Below are 15,699 nucleotides of genomic sequence, written 5' to 3'. Positions count from 1 at the left end.
TATGTTGAAGCCTATGCATGCTTTCCTTTCATAAATTAAATCTGATCAGTTGAAATTATTAAATGTCATACATTTATTAAATAACATTTATTAAATTATTAAATGTCATAAATGGGTGTGGTGCGGTGGCTCTGTGGCTAAGGATCTGTGGCTGGAAGGCCAGGCCAAAGATTTTTTGTCAAGTGTTACAAAATAATTCTGGGAGCCAACAAGTTCTTTAGGTATTTTTAGAGGTACCCTAGAGTAATGTACTGTATATACACTAATGCCAGCAGCCATATCACTCTGCAACTCACAACTTACAACCCACTGAAGCTAAGCAGGTGTGAGCCTCGTCAGTACCTGGATGTGAGACCTCCTGGGAAAAACTAAGGTTGCTGCTGGAAGAGGTGTTAGTGGGGCCAGCAGGGGATGCTCACCCTGCGGTCCATGTGGGTCCTAATGCCCCACTATAGTGACGGGAACACTGTACTGTAAACAGGCACCGTCCTTCGGATGAGATGTAAAACCGAGGTCCTGACTCTCTGTGGTCATTAAAAATCCCAGGGCATTTTTCGAAAATAGTAGGGGTGTAACCCCAGTGTCCTGGCCAAATTGCCCATTGGCCCTTACCAATCATGGTGTCCTAATAATCCCCATCTATGAATTGGCTTCTTTACTCCGCTCTCCTCCCCACTGATAGCTGATGTGTGGTGAGCGTTCTGGCGCACTATGGCTGCCGTTGCATCATCCAGGTGGATGCTGCATATTGGTGGTGGTGGAGGGGAGTCCCCATTGCCTGTAAAGCGCTTTGAGTGGAGTGTCCAGAAAAGCGCTATATACAGTACTGTAAGTGTAAGCAATTATTATTATAATGCCTTGCAGGCTTTTTTTTCCAAACAGCTATTAAAGTGCAACTCATTAACAAAACACTGAGGTGGAATAAACAAAAAAACAATTAGGCTTATGTCTTTGTTGGAACAAAAAATAAAATTTCACCAAACTCAACTTTATCTCAGTGTAATTGTCACCTAAGTGAAGATGGTTGTCCCTGATCATCCAGTGGGTGCAGGGCTTAAGAGGAGTGAGGATTCAAATACCGTATGACTGGATAGACCTGACTTGAGGTCTGCTTTTGGTTTTCCTACCCAAGAGACTGCTGTCAGTTTCTCTACTGTGGAAACTCTTTACAGTAGTCTGTTTGGAGGCTCCCAGGATGAAAAAGTGCTAAAAGGTAATCAAACACTGAAAAAAGACAAGCAGCTCTTTTATCCTGTTGTAAAAATACTTCACCTCTGAGTGACCTTCTGAGACATTATGAGCCATGAACAATGGTGTTCCCTTCAACTGACTCTTATTCCAGGAATAGATGACAGGTCCTGTCAGTGTCTATTGCTTTTATTCTGCTCTGTTGGTAATATCAAAATCTTTAATATTGAAATACAGTAAGTCGACATTTGTTAAATTAAAGATAGAATTGTAATTGTAATTAAGTATTACGTGAATTACCATAACAGAAGAATGGATTGATTACAGTATCATTGAGGAGTCTTATTTTTTGTTTACATTTTATGATATTTTCAAGTTAGATCAGACAAAACAACGCAAAGGCTGTTCTTAACAACTAAACAGACATGCAAATTAATGAAGCTGTATAAAACAGATATTTAATTACTTAATGTTTTTTAGAATCATTGGTTGCTGTTAAATTGGGCTTCTCATTTCTTAAAAATTCAATGGATGCTTCAAATATGTGAAAACTGTGAATCCAGTGTAAGTTAAAGGTGCCTGCTATTTAACAGCTTAATATGTTTTTTTTAAGATCTTACAGTTTGGGTTTTTTTAGGGACCAGCAAGCAAACAACAAAGATGAAAATAGGAACTACAGGTTCCTACATTCAATTTTTTTAAGCACAGCAGTGGCATTTGAAAAGAGCCCCAAAACATTTTTTTTTGTGTTGTGAGATACTTCAGGATTACGTTAAGTCCATGTGATTTTCCAGGGAATAAATAAGGCTTGATGATCTTTGTATCAAGTCTTACATTGCATATCCTATTGATGTGCCCCATGGTATATACAATAACACACTAGGGGAAATGTTTAAGGCTTAACTGAAAGTGCTTTGAAATGTGTGAAATGTTGCAAAAACAGATAAAAATACCCTTTTACTTTTTAAGTTTATGGTTTTGTGTTCTATGCTTTGTGCAATTCTTTCATTTTTCACCTTTTTGTAAAAAAGACATTTCTTAAGGGTGAATGAGATTATTCCAGTTATCTCTGGGGTAAGGCTACTGTTCAACTACCTCTTTATAATCCTTTCACATATCTGACAACATATAACAGATCTAGACTGTCTCTCTTTAAAGTTCACTGTACTGCACATTTACTCACTGCTGTCCCTGTGTTCTTCTGCTTATGATAAGTTGTTATTATTATGATGTTTCCTTTGAAATCTCCATAGGGGCTAGTTAAGTTCCCTCACTTTAGTGCACACATGAAATTAATAAAATAAGCCCCTTTTAACTTCTATAAACCATGTTGGCATACAGTATATTGATTATTATCCATAATTCAGTATTTAAATAAAAGCTTTTATTCAGGGCTCATCTCCATAGGGCTTTTAAAATTAATTATTTGCTTCAGCATCATCAGTGCTGCTTGTAGGTTTATGATCACTAATAAAGTGCTAGTTAGGTTGGCAGCTTTTGTTAGTGTTAATCCTCTAAATTCCTGTGTGAATCATAATTAAAATACAAGCTATGGATTAGGAAATATGCAAAGTATTTACTTCGTATTTACAACACAGAGACATTGCAAAAGACAGAAAACAGTTAATACAACAAAATGGATCAAAAGCATTTTTGTTTATTTCATTTGCTAAACATTAAAATAGTTTAATATATTAGAATTGGTAAGATTCAAGAATGTTATTTGTGAAATTTGGAAAAATCAAAATGGACTTTAATACACATAGACATTGGAGGGGTTCAACAAGGTAAGACAGAGGAGCATTGTCTTAAATGATGATGGATAGTGAGTTTCTTCTCCCAGATTGTCATTATTAAAAAGAAAACGATTGTATTTTTCAATGGTTTAGTGCCGCTGTTCAAATTTCAAGTAAACATTGCCATGAAGCAACAATTATAGTACCTTTCAGATATAAACATATAATTTATGGTTGACTAGCCTCATGTCAATTTCCTTGTCTGTGCTTTCCAGCAAGTGGCATTCATGGGCTGGCCCCATAGGGAACAAGTATAGCAAAATGAAGTTTGACAAAGGCCAGCCTTGTTGGCAAGGACCAGCCAGGTCAGCAACGGTAAGTAAAATGGTTTTTCCATTTCTGCTTTTTATTACCAGTAGCCTACATACAGGTCTTACATTTTAGGGATTTCCAGACATGCTTCATTTAAAGATCTTTTAAACCTCCGAATATTATTTAACAAAGTAACAATAACATGCTAATTGCAACATGTGATTAACTTTTTTTTCTTTCATTATCAATCTCTGTGGTGTTTTCTGTATGGCTCCTACAGTATATTTGAAATTTTGAATTTCATTACAAGACAACCAGATGACTTGGTTTAGATGCTCACCCAAGTGCAAGGTGAGCAATGTACGGATGTCTAAGGTTCAAACCATGGTCATGTCACATCTGACTATGTCTGGAATTCCCCAAGTTGACCCCTATTGGCTAACAGCCATCAAGGATAGATGGCAAAGTGCCTCTCATTTTTCAGGTACCTGGGTGCCTGCTTGCAAGCAGTGACATTGGTGAACAGTGCACCTCTCTTCCAGTCAGCCCTGAGGCTCTGGTACAAGGCTGTGGTGCCTGTCATGTGTTAAAAGACAAGCAGTTGGAAGATGGGGAGGTCAGAGGAATTTGTCTACACTTTAATATTCTTCCCTAAGTGTAGTTGCCTGGGTTTGCATCTATGAGCTGAGATGTGAAAAATGTATTTTTCTTAACTTTATCGACAACCATTTTAATAAGTTTGTTGATTTTTTGTGTGTTTATCTCACAGTATATGTTAGCAATACAGCATGTACTGTATTTCAAAAGGGGAGGTTCATTTCACATAGCATAACTGTGAAGTCTATGGATACCCACAGTTGTTTATCAAGCGTTAAGAAACCAGTGACAGAAATTAATGTAGTTTGAACATGAATAGGATTTATCCATTACTACAGCCTAATATTTAGATCTACTATATATATATATCATGTCACTGTGTAAAAAAATGAAGGCTTGACTTCTCTATTAAGCTTTTGTTACGCCTCGACGATCTCCAGCACCGCTGCATTAGCTCCACCAATTATCAATGCGCATTCCACACATGCTGGAGACTCATTGGGGCCATCCTCTACGACAGTGGTTCTCAAACTTTTTGGACCAAGTACCACCCCTAATCCAACCAAAGCATCCAAGTACCACCTACAAGTCATGATCTCATAGGAACCCCAGAAATTCTCAATGACCAACATGAGCGCGTGTGCACACACACTCACACATACATATAATAAATATTATAATAATAAACTTTATTTGATATAGCGCCTTTAAAGGTGGCTTCTCAAAGTGTTTTACAGAAAAAAAAAACATTAACAACAACTAATAAAAAAGCACCATTTCAGTGAGAGGGGTGAACCTGTTTAGTTGAGCAAAGCAGATGTGAATTAATTTTTCGAGCCTTGATACAATTCACAACAGAGTCTAACAGATATTAAATCGTCAGGCATTTTCTTGACGGCAAAGGTCTCGCGGTGGATGTTGTAATGCGTACATTAATTTCTGGAGCAACCTCTCTAATTCGTGCAACTACACCGTTATGTCGGCTTGTCATTGCTCTAGCACCATCTGTACAAACTCAGACCCATTTTATCCAGTTGAGGCCATTCTCTTCGATAAGTTCATTCAGAAGCTGAAATATGTGCTCTCCTGTAGTTTCTGTTGGTAGCGGTTTACAGAACAGAAAGTCTTCATGGGACATGCCCTCAAACTCGTATATAACGTAAACGAGCAAATTGGCCAAATCGACTACAGAATCATCTAATTGCAGTGAAAAACATCTGCTCATCTTAACGCGCTCTATCAGTGTACTTTTGATATAATCCTTCATTTCAATAATTCTATGAATGACTGTGTCTTTCAGGGGGTGGGGGGCAGCAGGTCGAGCTGTTTAGCAGCTCTTTCTCTACACATAATACGTGTCAGCTCTTTTGCCAAGGTAAATAAGGTTCTTCAAAAATAGTGTAGCTTACCTGCTTTAGCAATACGCAAGCTTGCATTTTTCCGCGTTTCCGTTTTTATTTCCATATTTAACGTTTTTATTTCATGCGCATGGGAGCGAAACACAGAGACGCTCGGTGTATTTTTCTCAAATTAGAACAGTTCTTAAATATTTTTCTGTTATCACGCTTTCGTGTGTTCACAAGATTACCTGCGTTCGTAGCACGTATTTCTATGCATTCCTGTGTTTAGAACGTTGGCATAGTTCCAAAATCACGCACATTCTCCTTTCTCCCTATTTGCTGGAGATACAGTAGCTTTTTTTAAATACAATTGGTCACTTGCATCCGTAGCACGCATTCCTATAGAGTGGTATAGAATTACAGAGTATCTCTTGTGTCCACTGAAGTATTAGCGCGCACTGTATCGTAGTACGTAGGCTGCGTATTCGACACGTATTAAAATACAAAATATGAAAACCCGTCCCGATTTTTCAGCACACACGACACAGTTCCAGGGTCATTTGGCGTACCACTTGGCGGCACTCCACGTACCACTGCCGGTACGCGTACCACAGTTTGAGAACCACTGCTCTACGAGATCAGGCCGAGCCTATCAGGCCAATTAGGGAACCTCGCACAGTATTTAAGCCCTGAGGAACCATTCCTCGGGGCTCAGACATTGAGTCACTAACCCCGCTTTGAGTTTGTCTCAGTTTCAGGTTCTCAGAAGTATTTCTCAGTGTTTCTTAATCCTCAGTTTCTAGTTCCTCAGTCATCATTGCCACTAACCATCTCTTCATCACCTCAGACCTCAGCCTCTGCTCTGCCTGCTTCAGCTGCGCAGCTACTGCCTCAGCTGTTTCCTCAGTCTCAGCTCTGTTAGTCCTCTTCATAGCTGTCATCGAATAAATTATCTCGATTGCTGCATACTGTATCTTGGATCATTGACTCTAATTTTCGCCGAGCCCATTTCAACACCTTGTCGAGCCCGGTGTAACAGTTTTGAAGAAGATGCTTTGCCTATTTTAATTTTTGTGAAATTATTTCCTAAATGGAGAGGAAGGGAAAGGCTGTGACTTATGTTTTGTCTTGTTTAAGCTCATATCTTGAAACTCCCTGGAATGCACATCCTGTCATTGGTCACACTATGCTGTTGCTTAGTATAATCAAAGTTGTTTGCAGGGCATGAAGTTATTATGTAACGTTCATGACTTTGTTTTGGGCTTGGGAATATAATACGTTATTCTATAAGCAAAAAATAGGACATTTGGTCTATTAACCCCCATATAGTCAAATCCTGTTTTGCTGCTTCTGTTTGAGCATGTTTGGAATGACTGTTACTGTATTTTTTAATATAAAGGATGAAACAAAGCACAACCATAGAACATTACAAAAATGGAAGATGTGTTTGATGTTGATGTGTTTGATCTTGAATCCAGAGAAATCTCCCTCAATGTCTTTGTTCATGCAAAAAACTACAGTTCCATTTAAAATCCTTTCACACTTGGAATGTATTATTTAGGATTTGATCCACTGATGGCTCTTGAAGAGAACTCCACACTTTCAGATGCAGTTTGCAGGACTTTCATCGTGTACATACTGCTATGAACATTACAACTTCAGTTTTAAAAACTAAAAAAACATATTCGTCCAGTTTTTTATAATTTGTATTTCTCTAATGTCCAGTGTTACTTATAGCTCTGCCCTAATACAACAAGCAAACCTTATAAAATAACAAAATCATCATCCACAGTCCACTTTAGACCTTTGTCAACTGTAACAGAACTGGACAAATTGTTTTATATACTGTACACAAGAAACATGTTGGCACATTGTGTTGGATGTACAGTACGTTTCTACGACTTCTTCATCAAATTTGGAGGCAACACATTAATACTCTCTGAACGGCACAGCCTGCAATCTTTATTGTCTTCACAACCCTGGACCCCTGAAATAGAATGCAGTCATTATGCTTTTCACTTGTTTTACAGTTGACCTTCCTGTTGTCATCTAAATGACATAGAGCAAATTTGGTTATTACGAAAGGGACCGCAGAATTAAGTGACTTTTTTGATATATGTTGTTGTGTTGTGTTAGTGACAAAATCCAAAGCACAAACACTTTATTCATGGATGACACTATTGACACTATTGACACTATTCCTTTAAAGAGAATGAGTATTGTGAAGGCAACTAAATACATTTTTGGTGCTACAGTTATACCTATTTTGTGTAGCAGAGCTTGTGGAATTGTGTTCGGATACATTTTTATGTACCAAATATTAAATGTACTAAATACATTTTTGGTGCTATAGTTGTACCTATCTCTTTCAGTGGAATTATGTTGTGACATAATTCTGACAGATAGACTCACAGGTCATACAGTATACACTAATATTACAAAGCTCTTCTTTGGTTTTCTCATTAAAATCATTGACTTTAAGTGTCGAATCTTGACATTTACAAACTGTAAAGTATGTGAAAATAAATATGGTCAATATAATTTGCAAATATTATCCTCAAATATATAAACTATGGTAACACAGCCAAGCAAATCATTGACCTGTCTTTGGGATCCAACCTTTAAAAGTTTGAAAACCACTGCCTTAGATAACTGCAGGAATTTATCAGTTTTAACTTTGAAAATTACTCTTTAGAATCTACAATTACAAGCAATTCTCAGTGAATAAAATATAAGTATAATGCTTTTCCTCAATTACATTTATGACAAGTTCCTGGAATTCCTAGAATAGTTCTCAGAATACAGCGGTGCATTCACTTACAAAAAATACTCAGCACTTAAAAATGGTAATGCACTTAAAAATAGAACAATGCAGTAAATGAAATATGTGGCAGCTAAAATAGCGAATGCAATTTACATTGGATCCCTTTTCAGATTTGTAACATGCTCTGTAGGGACAGAATGACCTGAAGTGGACAGTTAAAGACCATTAAAAGTCAAAACTATTGCAGAAGAATGAAACAAAAACCTAGCCAATTTGTGCACAATATTTTCCTAGAATTCCTAGAAAGATGTAACTGACCATTACATGCTACTGTACAGTATGTATCAAATACAGTAAAATACTGTATATTCAATAGAGAATGTAAGTATTTTTATTGCTATAAAACATAATGTGATGCAAAATACATTTATTAAAATGTGTAGAAACAGCTCACCACCACGATGTACAGTAGATACATTTTCTCGTGCAAAGGTAAATTTCTAAATATCATTTGATCTGCTTGTGCATGGTGATCACCTTAGAAAAGAAGGCCCACACTATTTCATTGGGATGCATTATTGCATGTTAGTTCACTACAGTTACTGAATTTCCTGATCATCAGGTATAGTGATTAATTCAGATTCCATATTTGGATCTTGTGAATAAAAATATACATCATTATGCAACAAATATCAAACTTGTTGTGTACAGTATGCATACAGTATTAACATCACATTTATTCAAATCTTCAGACTTTTGACTGATTATTAACTTTACAACAGTTGTTTAAAATAAAAGTAAAACCAAAACTGTAAGCTACAATTTTGCTACTAATGAACAGTACTGTACAAACTACTAGAAATACAAGAGAACTAAAAAATACATTTTTCTATAGAATGGAATTTCATCCAGCATATTATCTGTGCCCACAGGTATTACTAGGTAAACAATCAATTTTTTAACTAAATAATATTTTAATACTGCGTTCAGATGGATTAAACAAATGTTATCCAAAACTCTAAAAGCTTCATACAGTAGGATAACATCTTCAGGCTTCTGAAAGCTTAAACTGAATTTAGTTCATAGGTTTTTTTTAGGTGTTCAATCATATCCATCAAAAGAATTCAGCTCAGATGTTCAGATAACTACAGTAGCAGTGTGTATTGTGTTAAAATGAATGGGGGAAAAAAAGATTGGCCCAAAATCTAACATTTTCACACAGCAAATGGGTAGACAGAAAAGGGCTCTGTCAGGCTCCTCTTATGCTTATTCTAAATGTAAATGTGTATTTAGTACAGCTACAGTACCTTTTCTTTCTTAAGCTCAACAAAGTATATTCACCATAACATACAGTACAGTACATCTACCATCTTATTTAAAATCACATGAACAGTTTTAAAACACATTTAAAGAATAGCTGTTTCTTTGTTTTCAAAATTACATGGATGACTTTTGTATCTATAGTACACATGTGTAAGTGCCCTTTACCACAAAAGTCTGAAGAGAACCTGAGTCTCTTAATTTAGCTGCTATCACTCAGTCAAAATTTAAACATCTACAGAAAGCGTAACTTGCAGTGTCTTGATCAACTGTGAATGACTGTCTCGTGAAGTTTGTAGAAACTGATCATGTGAGTCAGAATGAAAATCTTCTGTAGCCTTCTTCTGCATGATATGTTGTGGGCAAAGTCTCCACTGTAAACCCTCATTTATAAAAGTGTTTCCACCTAATTTTAATTACATTGTGGAGTAGAAAAGTCCTAAAGCTATACTTAATTTAAGAAAATATAGCTTCAGATAAAATTTGTCAAAAGCAACAATTTTGTTTACTGGTACATCCTGTACATTTATTAATCAAGGTGAAGCTTAATCTCCTGATGGGGGAAGGTTCTGCTGCTGCTCTAGCAACTTTGATCCTGGAGTGTTGCCAATAAGAAACATATCTTGTTGTTATTTGGTAAAGTACATCAGCATTATATGATTTGCACAATATTAAGTTCTGTTTTATTTTTCTTCTTTTCAGGCTTGGCAGTACTGGACTGTATAATTCACACTGCCTTTTAAGTTATCAGAATGATACCGTACTAAATCTCTCAGACTTTTATGTTCTTGCTGGGTCTGTTTGTACCTCTGATGAATTGCAAGCAAGAGGAAAATCTGACATGAGTGGGTTACCATGGAAACTGCTGGAGAAGTAATCATGGACCAAGTTAAATGTTTTGAGGAGTTTAAAAAAGTACAGACCACAGAAAAATCACATATTAAAAGTGTCTTAGTTGTTCCTATGTTTCTTATCAGTATTAATAAAAATATGGAGATGAAGAATAATCGCCCCCAAGTCTCTATAATGCTCACCATTAACAATTAGTACATTTCTTGTCCATAATTTACAATAGAATCTATATAGAGTTTTATAACTAATAACATTCAGAACATGAAAGCTTGTAGTCTAGAAAACAGGGAATGATGTGCATGTACTATATAAAGTGTATGAGATTTATACTATATTCAATATTTAAGTAAAGTGATGCACCAGAATACTATAATTATTTAAGTAATATAAATCTAGAAATAAAGTTATTATATTTTATTTTATATAAATATTTATTTATTATATAATGATAAAGGAATCTGAAAGTTTTCTGGACTGTAATGTGCTGTCCGCTGGAATTTAATTTAAAAAATGGGGTCCCGCTAATTTCATTCAGAAACAGGTTTAAAAATACGCAGCCTATTGAAAATTAAACACAAAGAAAACAGTCCAAACTTAGAAACATCAAATCCATGTTTGCCAAAGATTTAAACAAACAATTAAGACCATAAAGAGTGGTTAATCTGATTTCTTTTTTCAAGGTTTCAAGGAAGAGATTATATTCATGTCACTGTTGTGTTTTTTTAAGAGGCTCAAATAGTGTTGAACACATTTTAGTTGTGTATTGTATTGGAAATGCTGAAGAATTTTAAGCAAAGTATCTCTGTTCGATGGTAATCAAAACATTGATTCCATCCTTATATATTTTTTAACTAAAGAGAATAAATTTCTGTCTCAAGGCAGGGTGAAAGTTCTTTTTGTATGAGGTTCGCACCACTCCTGCCTCCTGGAAGGCAAAAGTACAGATACAACCATCTAGAATACATGTCAAAATCCATGCCAGCAGAAAGCACACTGCAGTATACAGTACTACATTCCTGTCCACCACACCGCTTTCAGCCCGTCACTACTCAAAACAGATTAATAGGTGGCACTTGTATTGCGTTAGATGTTCCTGAAACCGTAGCTTCATTTACTGTTTTTTCTAAGTCTAATAATAATGTTTATTGAAAATATATACAGTATTGTATAAACATATAAAATACGTAGCCTAGCTAACATTTTAAAATGTAACCTGGCTCTAAACACTTTTTTTAAAGGAGGATTACATTCCATGAATGAAGCTTGGATCAATTAGATTGAATACTCTTGCATTACACCACTTTGTACTTTGGTACTTTGAATTACAGTACTGTAATATTCTTGTGCTGGAAGCCTATTATGTTAAATCCCCTTAATATGTAATCGTGTAACTAAAGAGAAATGGAAGCTGAGAATAAAATTACCCCTGAAATATAACATTTCAGAGCATTATTAACAATACTAATTTATTAATATAACTATAGTATATGTACTGTATATAACTGGTAATGGTAGCTGAAAACGAAAAAAACAAGGTACAAAACAGTATTCCACCTTCTTCGTAAACATTTTCAGCATCAAATTCTTTAACTTGGTCACTTGCTGTCATTATTTCTTGGAAAGTTTTGACGTGTTCATTTTAACTAAAGTACATTTTCCATGGATACTTGCAGAAAAAGCTGTAGAAGAAATGTTTTCAAGCAATGTTCCCTCTAATTTTTAATGGCCTGTGTGTGCAAAAAATTCAAGTTGTGCAAATTTTTTGCCAGTGACAAAAACTTGTGCACGCTAAATTGAGTACACAGTGTGTAAAATTGTAAACCTGAAATTATTTTTTGTTAATATAGTAATTCTCATAGAAGCATAGAGATCCAAAAGACAGCGATTTAACGAGCCCAGTCATAAAGACTGAGTGTCAAGTGAGGTACAAGACTATGAGAGCATACAGTAGATATCAATTATCAAGTAGCAATAATAATGCACACAGCCAAGTTGGGCCTCTCCCCCATGTAGCATTTTTCAATTGATGACTGTGTTTGTTTTATTATTATAATTGTTTTAATTAATTTTTTTGTGTGCAGTTTAATTTCCTATGTGTGCTGATTTTATAACCTGTGTTTAGAGGGAACATTGTTTTCAAGTCTGTCTGTTGTACTCTCAACAATACAGATTCATCAACACTTATCTCAGGGAAGATTATATACAGTATGGAGTTGTGAGCTACTGTATCTGTACTCAACGCAACATGTGGTAGAAAGTGATTGCTTCAGCTTTCCCAATCACCTTCTTCTGCTTTCTCCAGGATCACGTTATTATGGAATTACTGTATCTGTTCCTCCTCCGAATTCTTAGTTACATATCCCTTCAAATACAAAATAGTTTTTCTTTTGCATATTTTAGAATTAAATTATATTAATTCATTTGAATTATGTGTTAAAAATATTTGTTGTTAACTACAAAACTCATTTCAGCTGTTATCCTCATGTCAGATACAGTATGTTATTTATAAATGTATTTGTCTAAAATAGTATGTTAATTAAATGTATTTTGTTTGGTTTGTATTGCACAAGAAGAAAAAGTATCTAATTTGCTCAAATTAATTAAACTTTTCATTTTAAATATGATAGGTAGTACAAAGATGTTTTCAACCTACTACCTCAACATAAAAATGGGTCAAGCGAAAATGCTATGCTGTATATCCATGCAAATGACCCAAACATCTTTCAAAATTATGTGTTGTACAGTAAGTCTGTAACAGAGTTGACAATAAATATCACTCATGATAGTAGCAAATAACACAACTTGCTTTTCCCATTAAGCCGTACAAAGTGCTTTTTCTGTATACAGTATTTCAAACCATGTTACCATAAAACAAAAGCTTTTCTTTTAGAAAAAAATATTGTCTAAGGTACTGTGCAATTATCTGCCAGTTCAATGAGAGAACATTTGCATTCTTTACTGATCCCTTCCCTGCTCCTGCTCAAAATGCTGCCAGCAGTTGGCAAAAAGCTACCGTATTTGGCATTACATTGCATGAGAGGTATCTTTATCGTATATATACAGTAAACCCAGAAACTGGTTATTCTGATGACCCATTGTCTTTTTGTCTTTTTAAATATTCCCTGTTGTTGGGGGATTCTGATATTTGTTTTAGCTGATATTAGGTGGGAACTATAGCATCAGCAATCTGATTAATATGTTGTTTTTATATAATGTCTATAGTATATACTGTATATCATGTTTCTTACAGTGTAATGGAAATGAAACAATGTTTTAATTAAGTGATCTGTATTTTAATGATGATTTTTTTTTCTATTTTTGAGTGGTACTTACTAGTTTTACATGTTTAAAATAATTTATTTTTTATTTTCAAAGTTTTTTTTACATGCACATTGGAGCTCGACTGACAGCACATCAGTGTGTAGTGGCTCATTGGTTGGAAAATTTAAGTCTTCACTGCACTGGCAGTGTTACAGAGTCGTGCAGTCCCCATTTGACAACGGGGATAAGTGCTGTCACCTGCTGTTACCTCTGTACACCACAAAGTCTACTGCAGCATGCCTGTGGACGCATTGCGCATTCAAGATTGTTACAACTCTATGCAAGTGTAATCTGCTAATCTAAGCCCTAGGCCCTCAAATACATATTGCCACAGAGAGTAATGTTTTACCAGCATTGCTAGAAGAGCACTGAGAAATTATCACCTATGTTTTCCTAAACTATTGGCAGTAAAAAAAAACACTTTTATTTGGATTATGTGCAATTTGTGGAGACCCACCCAAGTTCATCAGGGTTTATAGGAGTCTTCAGTCAGTGCCTAAAAGTGTTAGATAAAACAATAAAATTTCCCAGATAACTAAGGAAATAGTTTGAGTGCAAAACAGAAGTCCCTTTAACTCTCCAGGTTTGGTTTTGGTGACCTCTGGTCATAGTAGCAAAAGATAACAGTAGACTTGGTTAAATCTATACAATTGTATAGTATAGTCATTTAATTTCCCTATCATATCATCATGTAAACAACAGAAGAAACATTTAAAGAGCAATGACCAGAATTGAAGACATACAGATGAGTTACCAACTAGCAGGAACTTTTAGGAAGACTCACAGTAAAAAAGAAGATACCGAGTTGTCACCATATTTGTTCCCTCACATGTGTATGTTACTGTAAATGAGTGTAAATGAAAATGCCTGTGAAGTAGCTATTTAAAGTAACACAAATGTATGGTATACTCCTCTTGCACAGAAAATAAGAATTATTTTTAGAATAGTCCCCTAAAGCCTTCAGAAAGGTTTTAGGAGTAGCGTGGCGTCATTGCTGACCTAAGCTGACCAAGCTATTTTTTTCTCCTTCCTTTTTTCTAGGTCACGCTGATGTGCGGCACAGAGACAGTTCTGAAATCAGTTAAAGAGCCCAGTAAATGCCAGTATTTTATGGAATTTCAAACTCCTGCAGCCTGCCAGCCACTGCAGCCTAAAAGAAATGTGCACAATGAACTGTGACAAGAGGGGAGTTTCATCCAGAGCAGTGGGTGACAGTTTTGACTTGGGCTACTTCAGTGGTATTTTGCCAAGTCTTTCTGACGATTTTGAGCAATAGTGTGTATGTTTTCTCACCCACATTGGATAGGTAATTTAATTAAATTAGAATGATTTCTACAAGCACAGCGGTTACTTTTTGGATCCAGCATCCTGTGTATTTTTCTTCTTGTTTGAAAGGAGGGGGAAATGCATTTGAGTGTGTTTTTCTTTTTTTCAGAAAAAAATAAACTCAAGTGCCTTACTTACCTGACGATAATAATTAAAGAATCCCTTTTCCATAATGTTCATACTGTATCATTGTAGAGTTATTCTTCTGCAGTAATAGTATTACATCTGAATAAAATACCATTTCTAACAAAGACTTTGCTAGAAAACACTCAGGCGGTATTATTATTATTATTATTATTATTATTATTATTATTATTGATGTTGTTGTTTTTGTTGGCATTCGAGTTGCTTTACAATCATCCTCAATAATGGTATAGAACTCAAAATGTCACTTGTTTTAAATGTCACAAAGTTCTATGGGTTGGCTTTACCCCTAATAATAGTATTTTACTGCAGCATGGTGACTACGGAATTCAGCCCTCAGGCCCAAAGCATTTCATGGCAATGTTATATCTTTTAGCACCACCATGGTGGTTTACTGTTAGACACCAAAGCATTGATTCTTTTGGTTATTCTAATGTAAACTGCTAACAGTATTTTTGAGTGTTTATTGTGAACATGAACTGAATTTAAAATAAACTAGGAGAATTTTCAATATCTTCATTTTCATTTAACATTGCAAAACATTTTACATTTAGAAGAAGTGCATTTCTTTATTACTTGTTTTGGATAATTTCTTTGGTAATGACTGTTTCGAAGGGTAGCAAATTCACCTGAACACAAGCAGAAGAGTGTCTCTCTTTAATGCAACCCAAGGTCTTTCATTGGCACCACATGCTACCTGGTACGTACATTTATGGGACTGCAGAGGGCTCCAATGAAATAGAGAGGTCAAGATCCTTCCAGAAATGTGTTCAGATGAGACTTTCCCTGTGGGCATGCA

At 35.4% G+C, this 15,699-nt stretch overlaps 1 protein-coding gene across 1 annotated transcript in view; it reads left to right on the top strand.

Moving 5' to 3' along the window:
- Window positions 1-15,411, top strand: part of LOC148840666 (glucosidase 2 subunit beta-like) — a 220,523-nt gene extending 205,112 nt beyond the window's left edge. Inside the window, exons 14-15 of the mRNA XM_088915225.1 lie at window positions 3,200-3,299; window positions 14,472-15,411. Coding sequence (XP_088771351.1) covers window positions 3,200-3,299; window positions 14,472-14,609 — 238 coding nt within the window. The 3' untranslated portion in view covers window positions 14,610-15,411. The remainder of the gene's footprint in view (window positions 1-3,199; window positions 3,300-14,471) is intronic.
- The last annotated feature ends 288 nt before the right edge of the window (window positions 15,412-15,699 follow it).

This window comes from Atractosteus spatula, chromosome 1 (genome assembly GCF_055471065.1).
Source record: "Atractosteus spatula isolate fAtrSpa1 chromosome 1, fAtrSpa1.hap1, whole genome shotgun sequence".
NCBI lineage: Eukaryota > Metazoa > Chordata > Actinopteri > Semionotiformes > Lepisosteidae > Atractosteus > Atractosteus spatula.
The sequence above is the reverse complement of the archived record's forward strand: the minus strand, read 5'-3'. Positions and strand labels throughout refer to the sequence as shown.